The 22,082-nt window shown below is 35.5% G+C and overlaps 1 protein-coding gene across 1 annotated transcript; it reads right to left on the bottom strand.

Moving 5' to 3' along the window:
• Positions 1-388: 388 nt before the first annotated feature.
• Positions 389-9,836, bottom strand: LOC100367193 (C-type mannose receptor 2-like). The gene is made up of 16 exons (XM_078010405.1): positions 9,765-9,836; positions 9,527-9,545; positions 8,927-9,290; positions 8,212-8,294; positions 7,484-7,534; positions 7,203-7,364; positions 6,368-6,409; positions 5,630-5,797; positions 4,507-4,636; positions 3,794-3,894; positions 3,473-3,652; positions 3,058-3,193; positions 2,207-2,481; positions 1,758-1,884; positions 635-657; positions 389-441 (listed from the first exon to the last, which is right to left on the bottom strand). Exons 1-16 carry the CDS (start codon positions 9,834-9,836, stop codon positions 389-391), a joined length of 1,986 nt encoding a protein of 661 aa, XP_077866531.1.
• Positions 9,837-22,082: the final 12,246 nt, after the last annotated feature.

The following is a 22,082-nucleotide window of genomic DNA, read 5'->3' as shown; positions in this document are numbered from 1 at the left end:
ACAACAATACATTGTATTATGGTTGCTAGTTCCCGAACATGTGTACCTAGCTAGACATTCTAGTTATGAATCAATAGCTCATCTTATTGTTTGAGATTCGCAACATTACGTAATTCGGGTAGGTACATTTCATCAAATGTGATTCACATGACGGAACGTTTGTAAGTTCGTTTGAAGCAAAAACGTGGATATATTCAAAATTTGTCGATTACCTGAATGTTCTTTATAGCTGTACTTAGTTACGAAGTATTCAAACATGATGCCATGCGTGATGTTTCCGAGAAACAATCACATTTTTTACACATCTATAATTTGAATGAAAATAACACAATTGTATATTGCATCAATAAAATATTTATTAATCATTAATACACGTTGGGTAGAATAATTACATCATATCCACGTATCCATTGGACAGCTCGTCTTTAGTTAGTAACCATGCTGTAATGTAAACAATATACAGAACAGTTAAACGCATCGGCAGAGTAATAAGCACCGTGTAGTACACGTGTAAATTCACAATACAACATACGACAGTATAGCACAACGTACCAGGGGTGAAACAAGATGGAGATAGGGGGTCTTTTCAGGTTAGAGGGGAGGTGTCGCCAAATACATGCAACTACATTCATACCTTGGTAGCTGTAAGTTCCATACCTATAATTATACCAATGAGTGTTCATAAATGTCGGATTTATATCAAACGCAAATTTTTATATAAAAACATTTCGAATAAAATGATTACAATATATACTTCCATATCATGCGAAATGCATACGCAATACATGCAAAATATTGTATATGATATTAAATAACTCGATATTTTTGCAGCCAAAACAGATAAAATGTTTTTGAAAGAATCCAAAGCGACATCCTATCCACTGCACCACAGAGAAATTCAACGGTTCAGATATTATAACTTAAATTCACGCTACACAAATATACGATATTGCCCGGTGAACCGACAAAATATTTCCAACACATGAAGATGTTGACAAACGATATTTAAGGTGAAAAATGGACTTTGTTGTTTGGTACTCCATACTTTTGAAAACAAAAATCTTAAATTGATAAGACATCAACAATGTGAGCAATTGAATGATTTGGTAAAACAAAACCTAATTATGATCCGACCTATACCTAGTGCTAATATCATGATAGATAATGGAACGCTTATAGTAAACAATCACGGATTTCAGTTTCTACGCAGTATGCACTATTAAATCAAACTGACGAGCTTACCGTGACGTCATAGTGTAGATTATTCAAGGTCAAATTCACAAACATAATAACGCCATACATTACAATAACTGGCTTCCCACTTAGAAAAAGATGACGGAAATCCATTTCCTCTGTGACATGTAGAAATATCACATAGATTAAAACAAATGATTGTAGTTTATATCACACTGTTGTATTTGACATTATAAATTCAATCTATTATTCAATTCGCAATCAGTAACAGGGTTATTTTGTTTCATTCCAAATTCCCTGAAAACAAGCTATTTCAACATGGTGGCAAATACAATCTATATATCTAATATTGCTCCTAAAATAATAAGTTTACCAAACTTTTCCTCATAATTGAGTTTTGGAGTTTTAGCTAAAAACACAGTAGCGAAACCAACTCATAAATATATTCAGGAAGTTTCTGTTTCAATCCAGGCTCTAAGCACGTTATCAAAGTGCATCAAAGAGTCTCTCCAATGATAAATTAGCATGACGTTAATTCAATTGCTGTTTCATGCAATAATTACCTGATATACGCGCAAGGATATCCGATCCAAGGATTACTTGAAAAGTTATTATAAGTCAGTCTCGTTCCATCTAGGTTTGTGAATACACTCCCGGGTGCTTCTCTCTTAATACCAATCCAATATCCACCTGATAATAATAGATACATAATGAATGTAGAAACACTGTTTGGCGAATTGTTTTTATATTGATTTTGAAATTGTTAATGTTTTTATAATGAAATAAGTATTTATAGTTAATATATGACTATATTTAACCAGCATATTTCAATTGTCTATAAGCGACGTTTTGATTGGTCAAACGCGTGTTTTCATATATGCTAGCCAATGACAAATATACGTATACATTGGGGTTTCATGATTAGAAGTAGAAACTAAACGTGAATAATAAATATATTATTGGACAGTTGTATACTAAAACTTCTTGGCAATGGCAACAATGATATACATACGATATGTCCAATCCGATAGCCCGATTTTGTTTGCGATATCTTCCTGGTCATCTGCGCTAGGAACGGATGCGAGATCGCCGCCTCTTTCGTGACACCGCCCTCTGGCTGTTTCCCAGTCAGTTGCATCATGGTAGACACGGTACCTGCCCGTCTGCCCCTCGTCGTTATAGTCTTGCTCATCGTCTGGTTCAGCGAGAAACTCGCACACAAAAGCCTGACGAGATGAACAAGAGACAGTTCTCCAGTAGTAAGGCCAATAAACTCCTTTCTTCGTCCTGTAAAATAACGAAAAAATGATTTCAGTCTGTGCATCCTACACCAGGCTGGTTGTTTATTATATCTCACTGCGGACTGGCGAGATTTCACAGGATGCACTGTTGTGTTCACGATGTTAGTAATATGCACTGCGCCTAAAAACACAACTCGCTCTACACTCATTCTACGTGTCTTCTGAATCATGATTCTAATATCGCCTTTTCCGATCATTTTCATCTGCTTGATCAATTTGAGATGTAATGCCACCAATGTATGTCTCATAGTTTAACGTTTGTCTACAGCAATATTTATCCTTGAGCTAATAAACAGTCGGTTAAATTTGTGTTCCGGTTATCAAAAAGTAAACCATCAATATATTTATGAATTAGTGAAAAATTACCCTAGATCTGTCTCAGGCGACATAAAATTTCGCCCGCTGTCAAATTATAACTTCAAACAGTTTGGCATTGTATTGGCCTTAAACACGTCTAAAAATTAAAATCGAGTATTCAGTCTGTGACCAGAAGGAATTTAAAGTTGTTCATCAAAATCCATATCGTTCTACGCATCAGGCAAATAAAATTAATCTTATTTACCAAACGGATGTACATTCGTAATGTTGTGGCTCAGAGAATATCCCCACCGACGGCCAGACTAGGTATGTCTGTTCATCTCCGTTCAAATCTTTGAAGACGCCCCCAGCGCCTCGACGTACCCCAATCCAGAAAAAGTCTTGTAACAAAAAAACATATTAATGTAAATTCCGATGTTGCTATTATTAAACCAAACATTTGAGATATACCATGCATATTGAGATCCAACTTCTGGAATGGATACATGGGTACAGAAATGAAGACACTCCATAACATCTGTCAGTGTCTCAATACATGTTGTGTGCATTCGGCATAAGTACAACTTATCTTCTAAATACAGTTATCAGAAGGTGGCTAGTCTGAAACCGTGCGAGAAACAGATGCATATACGAGGGTTATAGGTTATGAAGACACTTACCAGACACCGTGTAAATGCCATCTTCAAGAAGTACCGGTACCAACTGTGCATATGCAGCTTCATCGGGGACCGAGGCAAGGTCTCCACCATTTTCGATGCAAAATGACCTAGCTGAATTCCAACTTTTAGGTTCTAAATAAGCCTTGTAATATCTCTCTTCGGGCACCACGGTGTCTCGTTCTTATTTGTCAATAAAACCAGAACGTATTCGTACATAAAGTAGGCATATGTCGGAGACGCATGGTGATAATGTATAGACAGAAATCGACAAAAATTAATAGACAGGCATATTACAGTGTGAAGACAAATACGTAGTCTTACCGTCGACGTCATATTGACAGGCAATTGTCAATCTGTCATTACAAGGTCGATTCCTCCATTTTCCAAACGATGGAAGCCAAGCAGCTGCAATGCCACCCACGCTGCGAAATGTATAAATTACCCACTGTAAAATACGTCTTTTTAGCTAGCATGTCATTTTTGCTAATTTAGCTAACCTGTAATTTCGCTAATTCAAGATGTCGCTAATTTAGAATAAAGTGTATTCTCGCAATGAGATTGTTGGCATTTTAGCTAAATTAAGATTTTGTTTATTTATGTGTTGAGTCAAACTCGCAAAAATGGCAAGTAGCTATTTCAAAGTGTTTTACAGTGTATCCACAAAATGTGTTGTAGAATAAGTTGATGTTTATTTCAATGCTGGAACAGCAATACTATGGTAGCGAAATATCAACTCAAAAGTAATTCCGAGCTCTATCATTTTACAATGAGTATATTCTATCGAATCATCGCATTTTCTGTGTACCTTGGAAATGAGAAGTATACTAGTATCCTGAATGTGTACCTCGTGTTTCTATCTCTATGACCAGTATATTTGTATGTTTGACGGAGTGACGTCATTCTATAATATATACCACATTTACTATACATAACCACGAGGCAATCTCACCCAGTATATGGCAATATCGAATCATTGCGCGTGATAATCTGAAGCGATTATACAAAACTTAAAATTTATAAAATATGCTATTTACAATATCCAAACGCAGTCATCGTCTTCGCTATCAGGATAGCCATCGTCCCAGTTAGTATACGTCAGCGGAGACCCATCTGCATTTGCCCATGTTCTATCCAGCATTCGATGAATTCCAGTGAAATATCCAACTTTGAAACAATAGAAATTAGTTAATGAATTAAATGTGTTTACTCCTATTGTAGATGTGTACAGTGCGTAATCTTGACTCAGACGTACGCAAAACTTTACAGTGGTTTTTGGTGATCCATTACAATTAAGTCATAAATCAAATAAATCCTCGTTTTTGAAATATTTGTATTTATCCGGGTTCGATTTTCCTGAATTTATTTCCCGGGATGTTTTCATGACAACATAATACCAAACAGTTTCATTGTCATGATTTTCTGACATGCAGTCGTAAAACAGATTTGCTATACTTCGAATCTCACTAGTGTGCTTGGATGTCTTAATAATAGGCGCACATATACAATGTTGATGACCACGTGGTAAATGTATGGATAGTTTGTGAAAATTAGTTACCCGCGCATCTATCATGTGATAGAAGGAATGAGTTGACTTATTGATTACTATAGCTTATAATACTGACATTTTATTCCTATAGTACAACTTCCTTCAATTACATTATAAGTCAATTTATTTTAAAAAAAGATACAGAATTAACTGTATGCCTAATTTATTTAGTATAGGTCTACTATTGAATTTTCATAAGCAACAGTTGCAACGTTTCGATATTCAATCTCGGTTTAGTGTAACAATATTATTCCGCACTCCGATCCTCTCAATTAACGGAAAACCTTTAATTAAACGCAAAAAAACAACGATGGTGTCGTCAAAACACAACGCAGAATCTCACCGATGTCAAACCAAATGCTTCATTGACTTTTAAACTGAATAATATCATATTATTTGCGTAAACGCAAACCTCACCAAATGCTAATTATATGTTCTGACGTTATACGATTATCAAATATTATTCGTAGACCCGGTTGATACGAGTTACACCAGGTTCTAATAACCTCGTTCCCACGGTATCGTTCTTTTACCCATGATTCTTAGAATAATGCAAATCATTTACTGCAACAACACTGAGCAGCGATCGTTGAGTCGTCGAAGATACCTACCAGTTCGAACATGTTCCGTGTCAGTCAGAATTTTAATTTCTAGGTCTCGCTGGGCCTCTGCATTTGGAATGGATACACTGTATCCTCCGTGTTCCGCACATTTAGATATTGTTGTATCCCAATCGTAGCTACCCCAGTGTGCCCAGTATGTCGATTTCACTTCTTCCTCTGTGAATAAATTTAAAAAATATACTATAATTGGTAGTTAATATTATAATACTGTGTGAAATTAATTTGAAAATCAGGGCAACACTTACCAATTATATAGTTATTATTAAAGAGCGGCGGTCGTCGCGCAGAGCATCTTCGAATTTAAAGCAAATAAACATTGTATTTGTGTAGCGCTGTGTCCTTCGCTATGAGTCGTAGTCGTATATCAAACAGAACGCGATGTAACGACCACCGCCCTTTAAATAGGAGCAACTCGTCATCAAATGTGTTTCGAAACTATTTTCACTTATCTGAATGGTGAAATCTCAATGACTAACAAATGCCGACCTCTCCTAATATATCTGACTAGTCCGTATGTCAAAGGCTATCCATCTTAAGAATTTACAACATTTCATAACATGTTCATAACTGTACATATCCAGGTATTATTCAAAATAGAGAATTATCCGGTCGTCAAAAAAGTAAACCCTTCTGAACAATCACAACAATCGGTCCTTCCAGCTGACGGAGAGATAAACCACTCCCGGCAAAAAAATGGTCTGCGTAGTGAAGAAAATAATAATTTACCTGGCTCAGTCGTTACAGGTGGAATCACTGTTGGTATACCCTCTGAATTAAAAAACAAAACAAAACAAAACAGAAATGTGTTTATGGATAATAAAAATTGACACGCCCAAAATTTGCTTTGTTGAACTTCAATTCATTCAATTGACAATATGCATCTATGGAATATGATACAATCACAAAATTGAATTAAATTTCACAATGTTATACTGCGACAAAAAATATGGAATCACCGTATTCGCAAACATAAGGTCCTTCCAAAGTACATCTGTTATTGAACCACCTTCCAAAAAGTGACAGTCGGGATGTGCTGTCGGATAAAAAAAAAACAGCACAAAATATATACTTATATATACATATAAGATTAAGTGCCTTTGTATAATTATCGAACCAATAATACACTGCGTTATTTAGTTTGAAAAAAAATGCAATACATACTAGACCGCTACACAGAGACGGTCACTGCTGTCAACAGGATTATGGGCAGCCCAATTTGTATATGTTTGCTCAGTAACATTCAGACTCCTGTATCCGTTCTCTTCAGCGAGTCGTCGCACTCCAACCCAGAATGCATCTGCAATGCATGTGTCACAGATGAACATTAGTACGAATTACAATTCCTTATAACATATGCTATTAATATCAATAACATCATAGCAGTCATATGCATTGTGGATGTGTAATTCATTTCTAGAATGAAGTTTGCAAACACGTATGACGTGCGGTACATATCAGGGTGTTAGTGAGTTCAGACCTCGTTACTTCAGAAAATTAGCAAATCTGAAAAGCAGTTTCAGTATAAAATGAGATCCAATTGGGAAATTATCCAATTACATACGTTCCTCCGTGTGATCTCCAGCACTGACAATTTCCTCCATCACTTTCTGATGAGCACTAATGTCTGGTAGCGATGCCAACTCCCCACCGTCCTCCACGCACGCATCTTTTGCGTCCTGCCAATTCAGATCTATGTAGAAAGCCCGGTATATCCTTTGCCTGTCTAAATCCAGAAATTTAAAGGGTTCATTAAAATATCTCATGGTAATACTCTGCTGCCAAATATTGTGAAAACATTGAAATCAATTAGTGTGTCCAGGAAAGACAAAAAGAGAAATGTACCTGGTACACTTTCAGGTAGGACAGCTTCCTGTGGCGCCGCAGACGTAATAACTGAAAAACAATGAAAAAGCATACAAAAGAATTATGTAATATTTAAATAATATGATTATGTAAATTACGGACGTTCACAGCAACAACTCCCTCTAACCAAAATACATATGAAGGACGTAATTAAAAAGTAGTCATAACTACTGGTACAATTTGTGAAATGAACACGTAAATATACTTCATTCGAAAAAAAAAAGATATTCTATTTTGAGGATAAATACACATTTTTTCAAGTTGTCCTTGAAATAACCCCAGCTAAATTGTCTTCTAAGTCAATCAATGAATCGAAATATATATAAATCGATAGAAAAATCTCAAAACATATATACAAGTTCACTGAACCTGCGCACATGGAATATTTGTCATAGGTAACACATGCAACTGCATGTAACTGCATCACACACACTGTTTAATTAGTCGATATGTTATAATACTTACGTTGTTCCGTTGTCGGTGATACGGCTTGTTACGTGTGAAAGAATAAAGATACATAATGTTTCATTTACGATAACTGAAATTGAAACTAGAAATCATAGGCCAATATCGATATTATTAGTTTAACTATCGATTATATTCACAACAAATGACTTTCAAATCACATATACAACAACGTGAGAAAATGTTGAATAACGGAAACAATATTATGTTGCATCAATATTTTTTTCAGAGCATAAACTTACCAGTATATTCACAAATGAAGGATTTAAGCTTCCAACAATAGTCATCGTCGAAATTCCATACTGAGTTTTTGGCCGGACGGTTCCTGGATGATAAATATAACATCAAATACAATTGTGATTGCACGCAAATTGAAAAAGAATATATTTATCGCAGTAATAACGTTTGTATTATTAAGAGTGCCGTATGGTAATGATTGTAGAAATTAACGAACATTTTTTTTATTACAGGATATTCAAGATTTTTTTTAAGCTTACGGAATACGATAACAAACGGAATATATCGTCCTCTTGATAATTTGTGAAATTATTGTCCAACGAATCACAAGTTTATAAAACAAATCAAATTGTAATTCTCTGGGAATCTGGACAAAATCGACAAAAAGGAAACGCGCGCGACTGTGCGCGTACAATGATAGATAACGTAAAGATGACCTCAGATGCTGATCAAAGTTACGGAAGTAGCTGCCGCAACAAACATAAACATATATCGGTGACGTTCAACATTATATACTATGTTTTATGATATGGGGTCTGAAGTAACACCTGTCTATACTGTGTTTGAAATAAGCATGTTATAAATGCAAAATGTGTAATGAATGATTCTACTCCGGAAGTACTATGACACCGAAATGAGAATGTATATCATTCCATCTATTATTACATTGCTACGATGTTATCAATTATACAGCGCGAATTGTACGTGATGAAAGCTTACCATAGCTGGACACAATCCTGTCCATTGATATCCTGTTTAACCGTATTGCTTGGTTGTGTTATTATCCTCCTTCCACGTTTCTCAGAATGCCACCCATCGGCATAGGTTAAAGGAGTACCGTCGATCAGCTGAAATACGCCCTCCTCCTCTATGTCATTCGTACCAGTCCAGTAACCATTGCCACCGGGATTCTCTATATTTGGATGTGAGTTGATGTATTGTCTGATCTTCTTGTGTAGGGATGCTGAATCAATGTTGAGTAGTTGCCCTCCGTCCTCGGCACATATATCTCTAGCTACACTCCATTCCTCACGTGTTGAATGGAAGAATTTAAAACAATCATTGGTTGTTGCATCACATGCTTCTGTAGGTGAAAACAGTAATAACCAAAACGTATTTACTGCCTTACGAATGCGCAACACATCTGTAGAACGATTTCCAATCACTATATTCAATACTACCAACTACAAACAGTTTTTTCAAATTTACATTTGTTACGAAGTTATAATAAAAAATCTTCGTAGTTGGTCATATCCTATGACGTATACGAGTAATTCACGATGTGTACATGTATTGGTGAATGAATCAGAATAAACTCACCGTCTCCCGCTTCGTTTGCCTGGAAATATAGAAGATAGAACACATAGCGTAATATGTGTTCAGGATGATCACTTCCGGGGTTGCATTAGAATTCTCTACACACATTGCTCTGGTTGATTTGAAACACGTGCAGTTTAATCTAACATTGTTTTCCGATGTATATATAAACAGGTCATTGATATCAATATGTAATGCTCATAGATTGCATTCAGTTTCAATTAAAGACCATCTTACTCACCTCAACCAGATCGTCCCCATTAACAGATGTGTGCCCCATGGCAAAGATCAGAATTACAAAGATGACGTTCATGGTGGTAATGACAGCTGTGAACCCTTACGGAGACAAATAAAATATGTACAACAACTCATGCGAATATCGAAAATCAGACAAATTATGGCGCTAATACAATCAAAACTAAGTAATAGTGTGACACCCAGTGATATGTAATAGTTACATCAATATAACTACGTGTCTAGTAATTGGCCAATTGTTTAATTTTGAAACGGATGTACATGGCACGAAGAATGTATCAGCGCAGAAATGAAATATACACATTGATATGTACAACCTTGGGTGTGAATTCGCCCTACTGAACAACACGCAATGCCTCACAAGGAAACAGCTTTTGGCCTTGTTCGTTCAGCAGGCGTCCACATCTACTAGATAGGAGTGTACGGCCGGAATGTCCCGTACATATAATATGCACAGGGAAACGCTCTGTATTTCGTAGCTATCTGGGAAGCTCCGATTAATAAATGACACTGGCAACTAAAATAATTACACATCCAAGGAGCCGAAAAGGTGTAAAAGGCACAATCATGATTTAAAATAGAAATCAAATCAACTGGTGTCGAATTACTGCAGCTTTTTCTAAATTGATTTCAAGATGAATCATCGGAATCCTTTTTAACCAATAATGTGATTAATATAATCAAAGCTCAAATTAACATGTGTAGATGATATATAATTTTAAAATGTGTATTTACTGAAATATGGCTGCATGGTGAATTTCTAAAGAGATCGTTAACTAAATTTGTTTTACTTACTTGTTTCGCTCTGAAGTGTGACTGACACTCGTTGTCTGTAATGCTCTTCTTTTATTACCGGTCATCTAGCCTGTTAAATTCATAGGTCGTCAACAAATTATTAACGACGTGTTATGCGATGAACCCCCAGCACTCGGTACATATAAGTTTCAATTTTCAACTCCATCTTGTGTGTGTGTGAATGAATGAAATGGTACGAATATGCTGACGTACTCGACATTATAACTATTGATAAAATGCAGCCATCTGCCATGACATGCAAGCGTATGGGTGAGTTAATTATTTGTGGTTCGTCGTTTCTGAATGGTTAAACGTTCTATTATTATCCTTTCTCGAGCTGCTGAATTGAAAATTTTGTTAAAATTTGTTTATGCTTATTCTTGCTCAGTGACATATACTGTCAGAATAATTCTGCTCTATGCCACAAACGCTTCGTGAAATTATTTGTAAATAGTTCCGAAGCATTATGTAAAAAATACAGATCACACATTTCTTCGATTGTCTCCCCTAACCGAAAAAGACAACGAGCTCCGAATTCAAATGATATAGATAACTGTCCTTGAAAGAGCATGGCTAACTGAATATCTATATTGCCTTCTGAGTGACCCTTGATACATTCATCTGAAGCGAAGCTGTGTGGATTATAGTACCACAGGGGTCACCGTATTATATACTAATTACCTTTGAAAACCCTAATTTATTTTACAAGGTTGGTTCTATGGAAATTAGCAGGTTGTAAAATTTAACATGGAATGACACTGTTCACACAATACAGATAAAAGACAAACAAGCGACCAGCGCCTTCAATGTGGCGAACTAATGTAAGAATGCTGAGATACTCAACTATCAATTAACTCTAAGCACGATTGAATTAATTATGGTAGTGAGATGAGTAATACCAGACTTTAATCGACCAATGAAGAAATCATGTCGATCATATAAAAAAATAGGTGATGTAACGTCACAATTTTCAAAACAATTCCCAGAGCTTCTGCTTCAGAATGCACGTTCATACTTACAGTTTAACGTTACTTTGTACAATTCTATTGTTCGTGTCATTTCAATTCGTCTCAGTGAATCGTGGATTTAAAAAAAAAATATGACAAAAATTGCAGGTAATATGGAAAGACAACATGTGACCTTTATTCATTCTGTATATATATATATATATATGCAACAAATGTTGGTGATTCTTACGTCACACACATATATTCGTGTGTAATTGTACCTTTTCGCATGTATATTTCTATTGTTAGTACTTATAAAAAATTCCATTCTTTTTAAATTAATAGATAGATATGTCAGTGCTTCATAATTTTTTTCTATAAGAGGTATCGGAAATATGAACTGCTTTCGCAGGGCGACTTGTAACATTACATTCTTGAAATGGGGCTGCCTAACTTTATGTGTTCCCGTTAAGATGAGGTCATCACCTAAAAATGCCGACGCTGCAACCGATTCACCTCTAACATATTTGTAATAGACGTACTTGGGAAACATGTGCCTGACGTATGGTCGCTGAACATTTACGTTGTATCAAACAAAAGCTACAGAATAGCACCTCTAGCGTTCATTTGTGGTTTTCATTCTAAACACTTTGATAAATTATCTTTCTAATATGCTTATTTATAGCCTATTTATTCGTTATCATATTTATGCTAATTAATATCAGCATACATGGTGCAATATCAAACTGACGATGACGGCGAACAAGTGTTTTGGTAGTTAGCCAGTAGTTACGTGCCAAATCAGAAATACTATTAAGCCTGACGAGGAAAAAGTTGGAAATAAATGTGTATTGCATATATTGTTACAGTTTATGACTCAAAACACTATTCAAAGTTGAAGTATTTTCAGTCCGTTGACAAAAACCGATTGCCTTATCATTGAACAACATTCTGCATGCCCGTAGTTAGGGGGCTTTGGGGAGTTCAGAAGCGCGCTCGAAGGTCCGTTTTTTAATGCACAATATTTTTCTAAAGGCGGAGTAATTAAAATCTGGAGGCCATTTCATAACGGATATACTCAACCTTTCGTTTTCATCTAATAAAATATTGTCTGAAGCAGTTATGTGAGTGTCTCTGATTTTTCCTTTGAAATCTTCTAAAAAAACGCAGGAAATGCCATTTCAGACAGCAAAAGTAAAAATATCCCTCTAAGCAAAATCTAGGCTACGGACGTGTTCTGAAGATGCTTTTTAATGATTAAGCATTCTCGCTTCCATAATTTGTGACACAAACAAACAAAATGGCGCCACCCATTGGCCAAAAGTGCAGCGTTTTCAAACTTTTAGGGTATAAAGATTTCTTCCAAACCAAGACTTCAATTCTTCCTAAAGAGCTCACTTCACTTTCGGCTATTGACGTATGAACATTTTTGTTCGACATATTTGATTCTCCCAAACAAGTAGTTTTTTTTTACTGTTGTCTTAGTTATGCCATTTCTTTGAAATATGTCATGTTGCATCTCTCAACTGAAAATCTTCAGGAAGGGGAAAACGAGTTTAAATTAGTCATGTGATTATTTCGACACCATCTATACTTTTCCAGTAACAATTACCAAACGTTTGGGCATTTGTTTTTCATGAATGCTTCAAATGATCAACTTAATATTTTGTATGTATGGCCGCAGCTTCTCAAGGGAAAAATGAAACAATTTCGATTGGTTGGTTTGGTCGCTATTTTGGTTTTCTCGCAAAATGACCACAATTTTGGGCATTTATTTCCCATTAGTGCTTCAACCAATCAACTAGATATTTTGTATAAAATGTTTATGGCTAAAGCTTCTGAAAATAAAATAAAATAGTTTTGGTCGGTCACCTGGTTTGGCAGACCGTAATTTGGTGTATTTCTTTCTCATGAATATTTACCCCGTAAACTTGATATTTAGCATATAAAATATGTCAGACCAAAGCTTCTCCAGGGAAAAATAAAATACTAACTGATAGACTTGATATTTTGTATATAGCATGTATGGCTGAAGCTTATTATGAAAAGGAAAAGATCTGTCACATTGTTTTGCCGCCATCTTGGATTTTCAGCAAAAATGGGCACAATTTGGAGCATGTGTGTCTCATGAATGTTTCAACCAATCTACTGGCTGTTTTGCGTGGAGCAGACGGCGGAGGAGGTTGCGTCGTCTCCAGACTTGTGTGCTCATCTAAAAGTGTACGAACTAGTCGAAGCTAGAGATGTCAATCAGGAAATTATGGAATTTGTATATGTTTCTTGTATATTAAATTTACATATCTTATGCAATCGTTTGCAAGAGTGTGTCGGCGTCACTGATACTGGAAATGTATATATATCCATTCTAACATTATATAATACATGACACTGCTACATTGATTTAAAAGATAATATTGATTTGTGAATTGTATTATATCTTCATTGTGGTAGATTTATATGCATTGTGTGTTGGGTTGCGACGACCCAGTGAAGATAGATTCAAAAGTTCGAACGTAACAGATTAAACATATACGAAGTAGACTCCCCATAATCTCGTAAGCATTATTGCGTAGCTGTCGAGTGAGAGAGTCACATCTCTTCTCAAAACATTTTTAATAACTGTCACTTATTGTGAGGTAGCTCACTGTAGCATGTACCACTAGTGGGTTATTTGTTCGTGAATACAGTGTTTATAGGTTTTGAAACGATTTAAAATGTGATTGTGTCACACTGTTCCGAGTGCGTGGAAGAACTTAATAAGCTGACCATTAGTGTTGATTGATCGGACCTTCGAACTGTAATCGTATACTAAATATAATTACAACCATTTTTTCTGCGTTGTGGAGACATAAACAGTTATCCCACGTGCCTGAGAACAATGTGTCAATATGACAAATTTGTTCCGCAATGTGTAGCAAATAATAACAATATTCGTTTTCGTACACAGTTCAGTTTGATTTCACTGTAATATTTACTAAGCCATGTAAAACTATTATTATATAACACACACCATCTTTAGCTTTTTCGCAGTGTAAACAATGCGTACTGGTCCCTGATACCGTAAGTTCAAGTAGGCCGACGCAAAAGTGCCACAAACAGATAGTTATCCGTTTTTGATGAGAAGCAGAAATAAATGAGCAAATTCCTGACGGGTGATTGTTGGACATATTTACCAATCTCAACTACAGTGAGTTTAAACATATTAATAAAACATGTAAATAGTGTTTTTTTTTATTTCAGTGGTCTTTTCTACCCCTTCCTGTATAATTCATTGTTCTTCTTGACAACCTTTGCTACCTATTTACACAATGGCATAACCCGCATATTAATGATTCTTATCAGTCAATTTACTTGGTTAAACTGTATAACGTGATTATTGTCACCGCCAATTGCCAGCTCTGTATATATTATATATAGACAATATATAACCGATGTTACGAACGACCCCAATAAATAATTGAGTAAGATAGTAGCAGTAATTACTCACACACAAAAAACACAAACTCATGTATAATTATACTTGGGATAATTTTAATGTTCTGCTAAAATACAATTCATTATTACAACGTAGTCACATGATTGATATGTTTGCAGAATATGTCCGCAAAAAAGTTATTTTTTATCCGTTGATTTCGATTAAACCATATCCTGAAAACAATAAGACCGTAAGAAACACGAGTTATATAAAAGTCGTTTCCATACTTAAATACGATTTTCATTCACAAGCTTAATACACAAGTCGAAATAACAATTTTAAATATTGCAATTTTTGCTTAATGGTTTATTTTGCTATACCATGCTGACATAAGGCCACAGCATAATAGAAATAATATAGAAAACAATTCGCAGTAAAATAGACTTGATTTATTGGTAGTCAACCTTATACGGACTATTGTATTACGATGGTAACTGAGTAAGATAACAATATTGCATTACAATACACTGTTCACCAGCCAGATAATGTGTACAATAGAATAATGTACAAATTTTATTTTACAACATGATCAAATTAATGCGGAAGATGCGATTACTGTTCATATCGGGAATGCATTTGACGCTAAAATTGAACATATTATAAATATTATAATAATCAACATAGTAGTATTAGTTGGCTCACCATTTAATCCACACATAAATACATCTGAGCATAGGTACATGGTGTGTCATCCAATTTCCATTTCTTGTTATGGTACCTGTGAATGGAAATAACGAAAATAAGCACGATGCTCATATAAGCTAAGGTACCGGAACAAATAGCCAGATTGTTTGCCTTGTCCCGCACTCCGTAGTAAGTATCAACATGAAATAAGAATTCATGCTAGATACAATGTTAAAAGTGGAAATATACAAATCATAGAATCTTATGGAGAAACATGAGCAATTTAGCTGGTAGTACGACCATGTAGTTTTAGTAAGTGCGTTCATGTCGGCTATCGTTTCAAAGGTCTCATTCGCTAAAATGGTAGAATAGAAGCCAGGGAACGCCATGGAGCTTTGATTACGTTGGAAAAGAACAGAATAGCAAACCACGATGGTGACCAAGAGTTATGGGATTTAGCAAGTGGTTATGACAAAAATCTGGCAACGTTCCTAATCGAGACGATAATTACTCTGACGAGGAAACAGCTGAAAATCAACTATCGTAGTAGAACACCTACCAAAAACAACAAGCATCCATGACCGATTGTGCTTTATGGTCGTATTTTGAAATAAAAATCTTAGCAATCGATTGTTTTCATTCACAATTGACACTCAATTATTCGAATTAATTCATACCAATGTAAAAAGGTAAATAAAAGTTCGGTTTCATAGCACTTTTCAGTGTAATTCTTTTCGCGCAGTACAGCAGGATACACCTAATGACTTAAAAAAAAAACGTATCACCCGTGACCTTAGATAAAATAGTGCCGCAATAATGCACACTTTGAATATTTAAGTACTTAATATCCTGAATGCGCCTGTCACGATAATAACTGAGTGTCATATATAAAAGTGAAATGCTATAAAATTCTACGACGTGTTTACAAACGTCAATAATTGCCAAGTCACGATTGCGTTATATATTAATCCGCGCCTCACAGCTTTCATGCCAGAAGTCAGTCGTATGAGTTCATTCAATCCTTATTTACGCTTTATTGAAGCTGTTGCATTATGATAAAGGGAGGTAATTTGCTGCAAACAAGAAAATATCGCGTTATATATCTCGTTTCCTTATTCTCACTCCTACAATGCAAGAATTCGTGAGAACACCGAACATAAATCATGTGGCATTTTTCTGTTGGCGGCGAATAGCCTCTTTATATTAAATACTGCCAAATATGAAATGTGCGCCCCATGTTTACTTCGTCACAATCACAAAATAAAAGTCTCACTCACCACAAATGGAGGCAGCCACCGCTTCCATTTGGCTCATTAGCATGAAACAGTGAATGATCAACAGCCATCGATGTGCCATCACTGAAGGTAATTGTACTGCCAGCTATAGTACCATCAACCCAGAAATTGACATAATCTTCATTCGCGAAAAGCGCATTCACTGCCAAGTCCAAACTGGAGTGATCGAATACTTTGTATGGTGATGAACACTGGGTACTTCCAGGAAGCTCTTTCTCCGTACTTATTACAATCCCAACTGTAAGAAATATTGTTATAAGTATCCTACCATCTCATACGCTTTCGTTATATATGTAACTTCACATATATCACAAGTTACTTAAAATAGGTAAGGGTTCATCTGTACTTCAAAAGAATTATCGAGATCATTTCTGTACGAAAATGAAAATAAAACCATAAAACTGATTCATTTCAATAGAAATAACATAAATGGTATGGTATGTAATTGAAGTAGTTTACTTTACCAGGGACAGATACATTAAGTTGTCCAATGGACAGGAAACACATTTTTAATTTCAACCTCTGGTTAGTCAGTAAAATAACTTACTGGTGTGAATAGCAACTTATTTATTAAACTACAATTACAATAGTATGCCTCTCTTACCTAATTCTGTTATTGGGACTGAAAAATAAATAGAAAAAAACATGTTGAATACAAAGAACACTTATTTGTTTAAACAGTAACAAATAATTCATTACTTAATATCAAGCGATAAAAAAGATATAATATTGAGTTGGTTTACAATTGCTGTACAATATAAGATGTTAATATTTTTAAATCTTGTTCAATTTAGTTCTGTGTATGGTATAATCGCCTACAATATAGAATACTTAACACGTTACCATTGTGGGGTTACAACTGAATTTGCGATAAAAACTATGACAATAACTATCGAAAAGAATACTATATTCCATATCTAATCAAGTAATAAACATGATAAATGTCTGTAAAAAGTGCACATAATTCTAGTTTCACTTAACCCGAACATAGGAACATCTGAGCATAGGTACATGGCGTATCATCTAATTTCCATTCACTGTTATGGAACCTGTGAAATGAAAGACACATGTCGTGTTTGTTGAAATGTAATGAGAAGTATTCACTGGCTGTTGCAAGTGTGGAACATTCCATAGTTGATGGATTGAATCACGGTATAAATTGCAACGGGACTACCTTACTTTAATAAGGTTAATCTACAAAATAAATCGGACGCAAAGTCGCACAGTATAGTCGACTCACCACAAATGAAGGCAGCCACCACTTCCGTTGGGCTCATTAGCATGAAACAGTGAATGGTCAACAGCCATCGACGTGCCATCACTGAAGGTGATTGTACTGCCAGCAATAGTGCCATCTACCCAGAAATTAACATACACTTCGTTAGCGATAAGCGCGTTTAATGCCAAGTCCAAACTAGCATAATTGAAAACTTTGTAATGTGATGCACATTGAGTGGTGCCAGGTAGTGCTTTAAAGGTGCTGATCACGGGTCCATCTGTAAGAAAATCAAATATTTACATGAGAATCTCGCCTTGCTTAAACGTTGTGTTATAGTCTAGAGTTGATAACAAATAGACAGACGGCATGACTAGGCCAGGAACAATAATTGCATTAAATTAAGTATACATATTATTCACATTTCCTAATTTGCATATTTTTTTGCGAATATATATCAAATTATTGTCATTGTATACCATCTAATCTAATCAGTGAATAGTTTGTTTGACTACTTCTAGGAAGTGCTTTTTCTGGCCCAGCTGTGAAAAAGGAAGTAAACAAAACTGTGATTCAGAAGTTTGTATTGCAAAAACGTGATGTTAAGTTAACAACAAGTCGGTGGAAATATCATAGATCTTCGAATGACTACTGTAATTAAATACTTAACATAAATACCTGTCGCAAAATGATAAATTCAGCGAATTAGATACATATAACGTGCACCTTACATAAGATGTTATTTTTTTAAATATATATAATGTCATTGGTATTCGATACCAGATTTAGGAATGTCAAACATTTGAGAATAAAATTAAAAAAAGATACACTTAAATATGTCTGTTGATTGAATGTTGTTTTCATCAAATTTAACAAAAAATGCGATTTAAATTCCTAGTATATTTGTTACAATGCTAACAATACGTCCCTATAAATAAAATTTCAATATTTAAATTAGTACTTATACATAAGATACACATTCTCACCAGATTGGATTGGTGTGGGTAAAGCGGTTGTAGCGATTGGTGTAGCTGCTGTTATCTTTTTGACTGAAAGCAAAATGAATATATGTTAAATGAAGCACAACATATATTTTCGTTACCATTTTTATAAATAACTTATAAAATATTAAATAAAGAATGATTGACAAATAGAATATGAAATACGAAGTTGACCACAACAAGAATCAATTCATAGTCGATTTGATAAGTGTTTACCGGTAGTATTTACAGACGACACCGGTCAAAAAGTGTCTCCCATTGCTAGTATGGCTTTGCACAAGAACACTAAAATGCAATGAATAACTGATACAGTTACGTACTTTATTGAACTACACTGTAACACATTGTACAAACCGACTAAAAAAGACATATTGACCTCGGAGTTCGTTTGTTCGGAGTTCGACAAAAAAGTAAGTCATTTTAATATTTATCAAAATGATTGTAAATCAGGCAGTGAATTAGATACGGCAGTGGAAATGCATCATCTGGTGTATAAAGTAAATGCAATTTGAAATCAGTTCTTAGGAATTGCCAATAGTGTCAAACACCTGACAATATGATGTTTAGCGGCACCGACAAATAAGTAAATGCTTACCTCCATACACATCCCTGTAGTCTATACATTCATCACAATCACAGTGAGCTGGTGAATCACCGCATTCCTTCGAAGGAGAGCAGCAAGGTGTGGTATTATAAGGATCACATTCAGCTGGGTTGACCCCGTTCGTTCCTCGGTAAAGTGGACCACAATGGCCGTCCGCTCGCCACGAAACGCGGTCATCAGCCACATTAATAGTCGCTTGAAGTATTTCTAACGGTGCAGTGTCAGACGCAGTATTCAGAGATTCTCGCACATCGGTTGTTGTTGTAGTAGTAGTCTGGTCAAAATGCACAACAGCATCGACGCCTATGCTACCAGGATAAAAACCAAGGATTTCAATACCATAGTAATCTGCGCTTTCTATACCAAGGACTGAGTTGATCTGTGAGTATGAAATCATTTCCACATGAGTAAGAAGAAAAACAATTGTTAACGTTTACAGTTACTGACATTTATTTCAATTACGAGAATACCAAATATCTTGTGCCGAATAAAACTCGTGGTCAACCTAAACTCGTCTCTACTGGTTAGCACTCTCGCCTCTAATCTTCTCATGATGTTTTACAGCAACAACAACAATAACAACTACTCTGCGAATACTGAAAACGCTCTAGGAAAGTGTAAATATGTAAATTACTCTACCCACGATTTGCATGGCCAATACATACCCAATCACTAACCAACTCCGAGAGTGTGAGATATTCATTCGATGCTGGATCGACATAAACATCACTGTAGGTGGCCGTGACTCCATTTACTGACGTGAACACGAAAGTAACAAAGTACGATGTTGATGCTGATGAAGGCAAACAATAACAGAAACAGTATACTTTAGGTAACTATTACTGTAACAGTATATGATATTGGATTTGTTTGTATGTGACGCACTATACAACCCCACCCGAAACACACCTACTTACGTTTGCATTCTCCATCGTGTTCATAAAATCCACTTTCGCAGGTTAGAGCTAAAACAAGTATAACAACAACATATTCAATTGAAATAAAATACAAAACAATGGATCAGTATCGAAAGTCAACGGGAAAATACATGCCCATAAACAAATACTACCACAACCAAACTACGTCAAACAGTTCTTTAAATACATGATACGGTTCACAACCAAGGTGGTATAACGTGTTTCGCAACAAGTACGAACATTCAGCTCTGCATTTGGCCCCCGTCGTACATCATTATCATTATTTGGCCCCCAAGTCGTCAATGAAAACTTTCTATTTGGAAACCTGATGCCCCTAAGATCAAATTGTGTTTGAGTTTCTATCATATTTAAACATAAGCTCCTTATATCTATCAAAAGCCTCTGAATACCCCATCAACGTTGGTACCACATTACTGCCTATTATACAAATATACGATTGGAGTGACTATTGGTTTCTATAATAGACAAAACTCACCAACATATTCGCAAATAAACGATTTCGGTTTCCAACAATAGTCATCGTCAAATCTCCACGCTGGATTTTTTGTCGGACGCTTCCTGGAAAACAAAAACAAATATGACTTTTAAAATATAACTAACATTTTCGGCGTGTTAAACATGACTAGAACAATGTTTTAACATTAGTTGAAAACTCACCATATCTGAACACAGTCTTGTCCATCAGTGTCCTGTTTAACTGTGTTGCTAGGTTGTTTTACTATTCGATTTCCGCGTTTTTCGGAATGCCATCCATCGTCGTATGTGAACGGAGTACATTCATTTAGTTGAAATTTACCTTCTTCCTCTATATCATTTGCACCCGTCCAGTAACCTTTGCCCTTTGGACTCTGAATACCCGGATGTAGGTTGATGTATTGTCTGATCTTTTTGTGAAGGATTAATGAATCGATGACGAGTAGTTGTCCTCCGTCCTCGGCACATATATCTCTAGCTACACTCCACTCCTCCCGAGATGCATGGAAGAACTTAAAACAGACATTACCTGTGACATCACACGCTTCTAATTGGTAAAACACAAATACAAACATAATTAGTGTGGAATTTTGTTCTTTGTTTTATTTGTTCAACTAAACAGTACTTGAAATGAGGTTCATCTTTAAAACGTTCTCATTTATAACTTTATATTCAATTATTTAATGCATATCATGGCGGTGTCAGTCTTGTCTTTCGAGTTTCAGATATAGAACACAATAATCAAAATCGGGACAATGTTACTAGTAAATTCTACAACTGTCGCAATTTTGACATATTGTGAAGACCACAATACTATGTCTTCAAAATACATTTGAAGCAGACAAAATAGTTAGTAGATGCACATGGTCAACACATGGTTATTTGCATAACCGTTGCTATGAGACGCTTTTAATGCCGACATGAATTGTTGCAGA

The sequence above is a fragment of the Saccoglossus kowalevskii genome, chromosome 14 (genome assembly GCF_978046115.1).
Source record: "Saccoglossus kowalevskii chromosome 14, keSacKowa6.1, whole genome shotgun sequence".
NCBI lineage: Eukaryota > Metazoa > Hemichordata > Enteropneusta > Harrimaniidae > Saccoglossus > Saccoglossus kowalevskii.
Note: the sequence above shows the minus strand (reverse complement) of the source record. Positions and strands in the feature narration are given on the sequence as shown.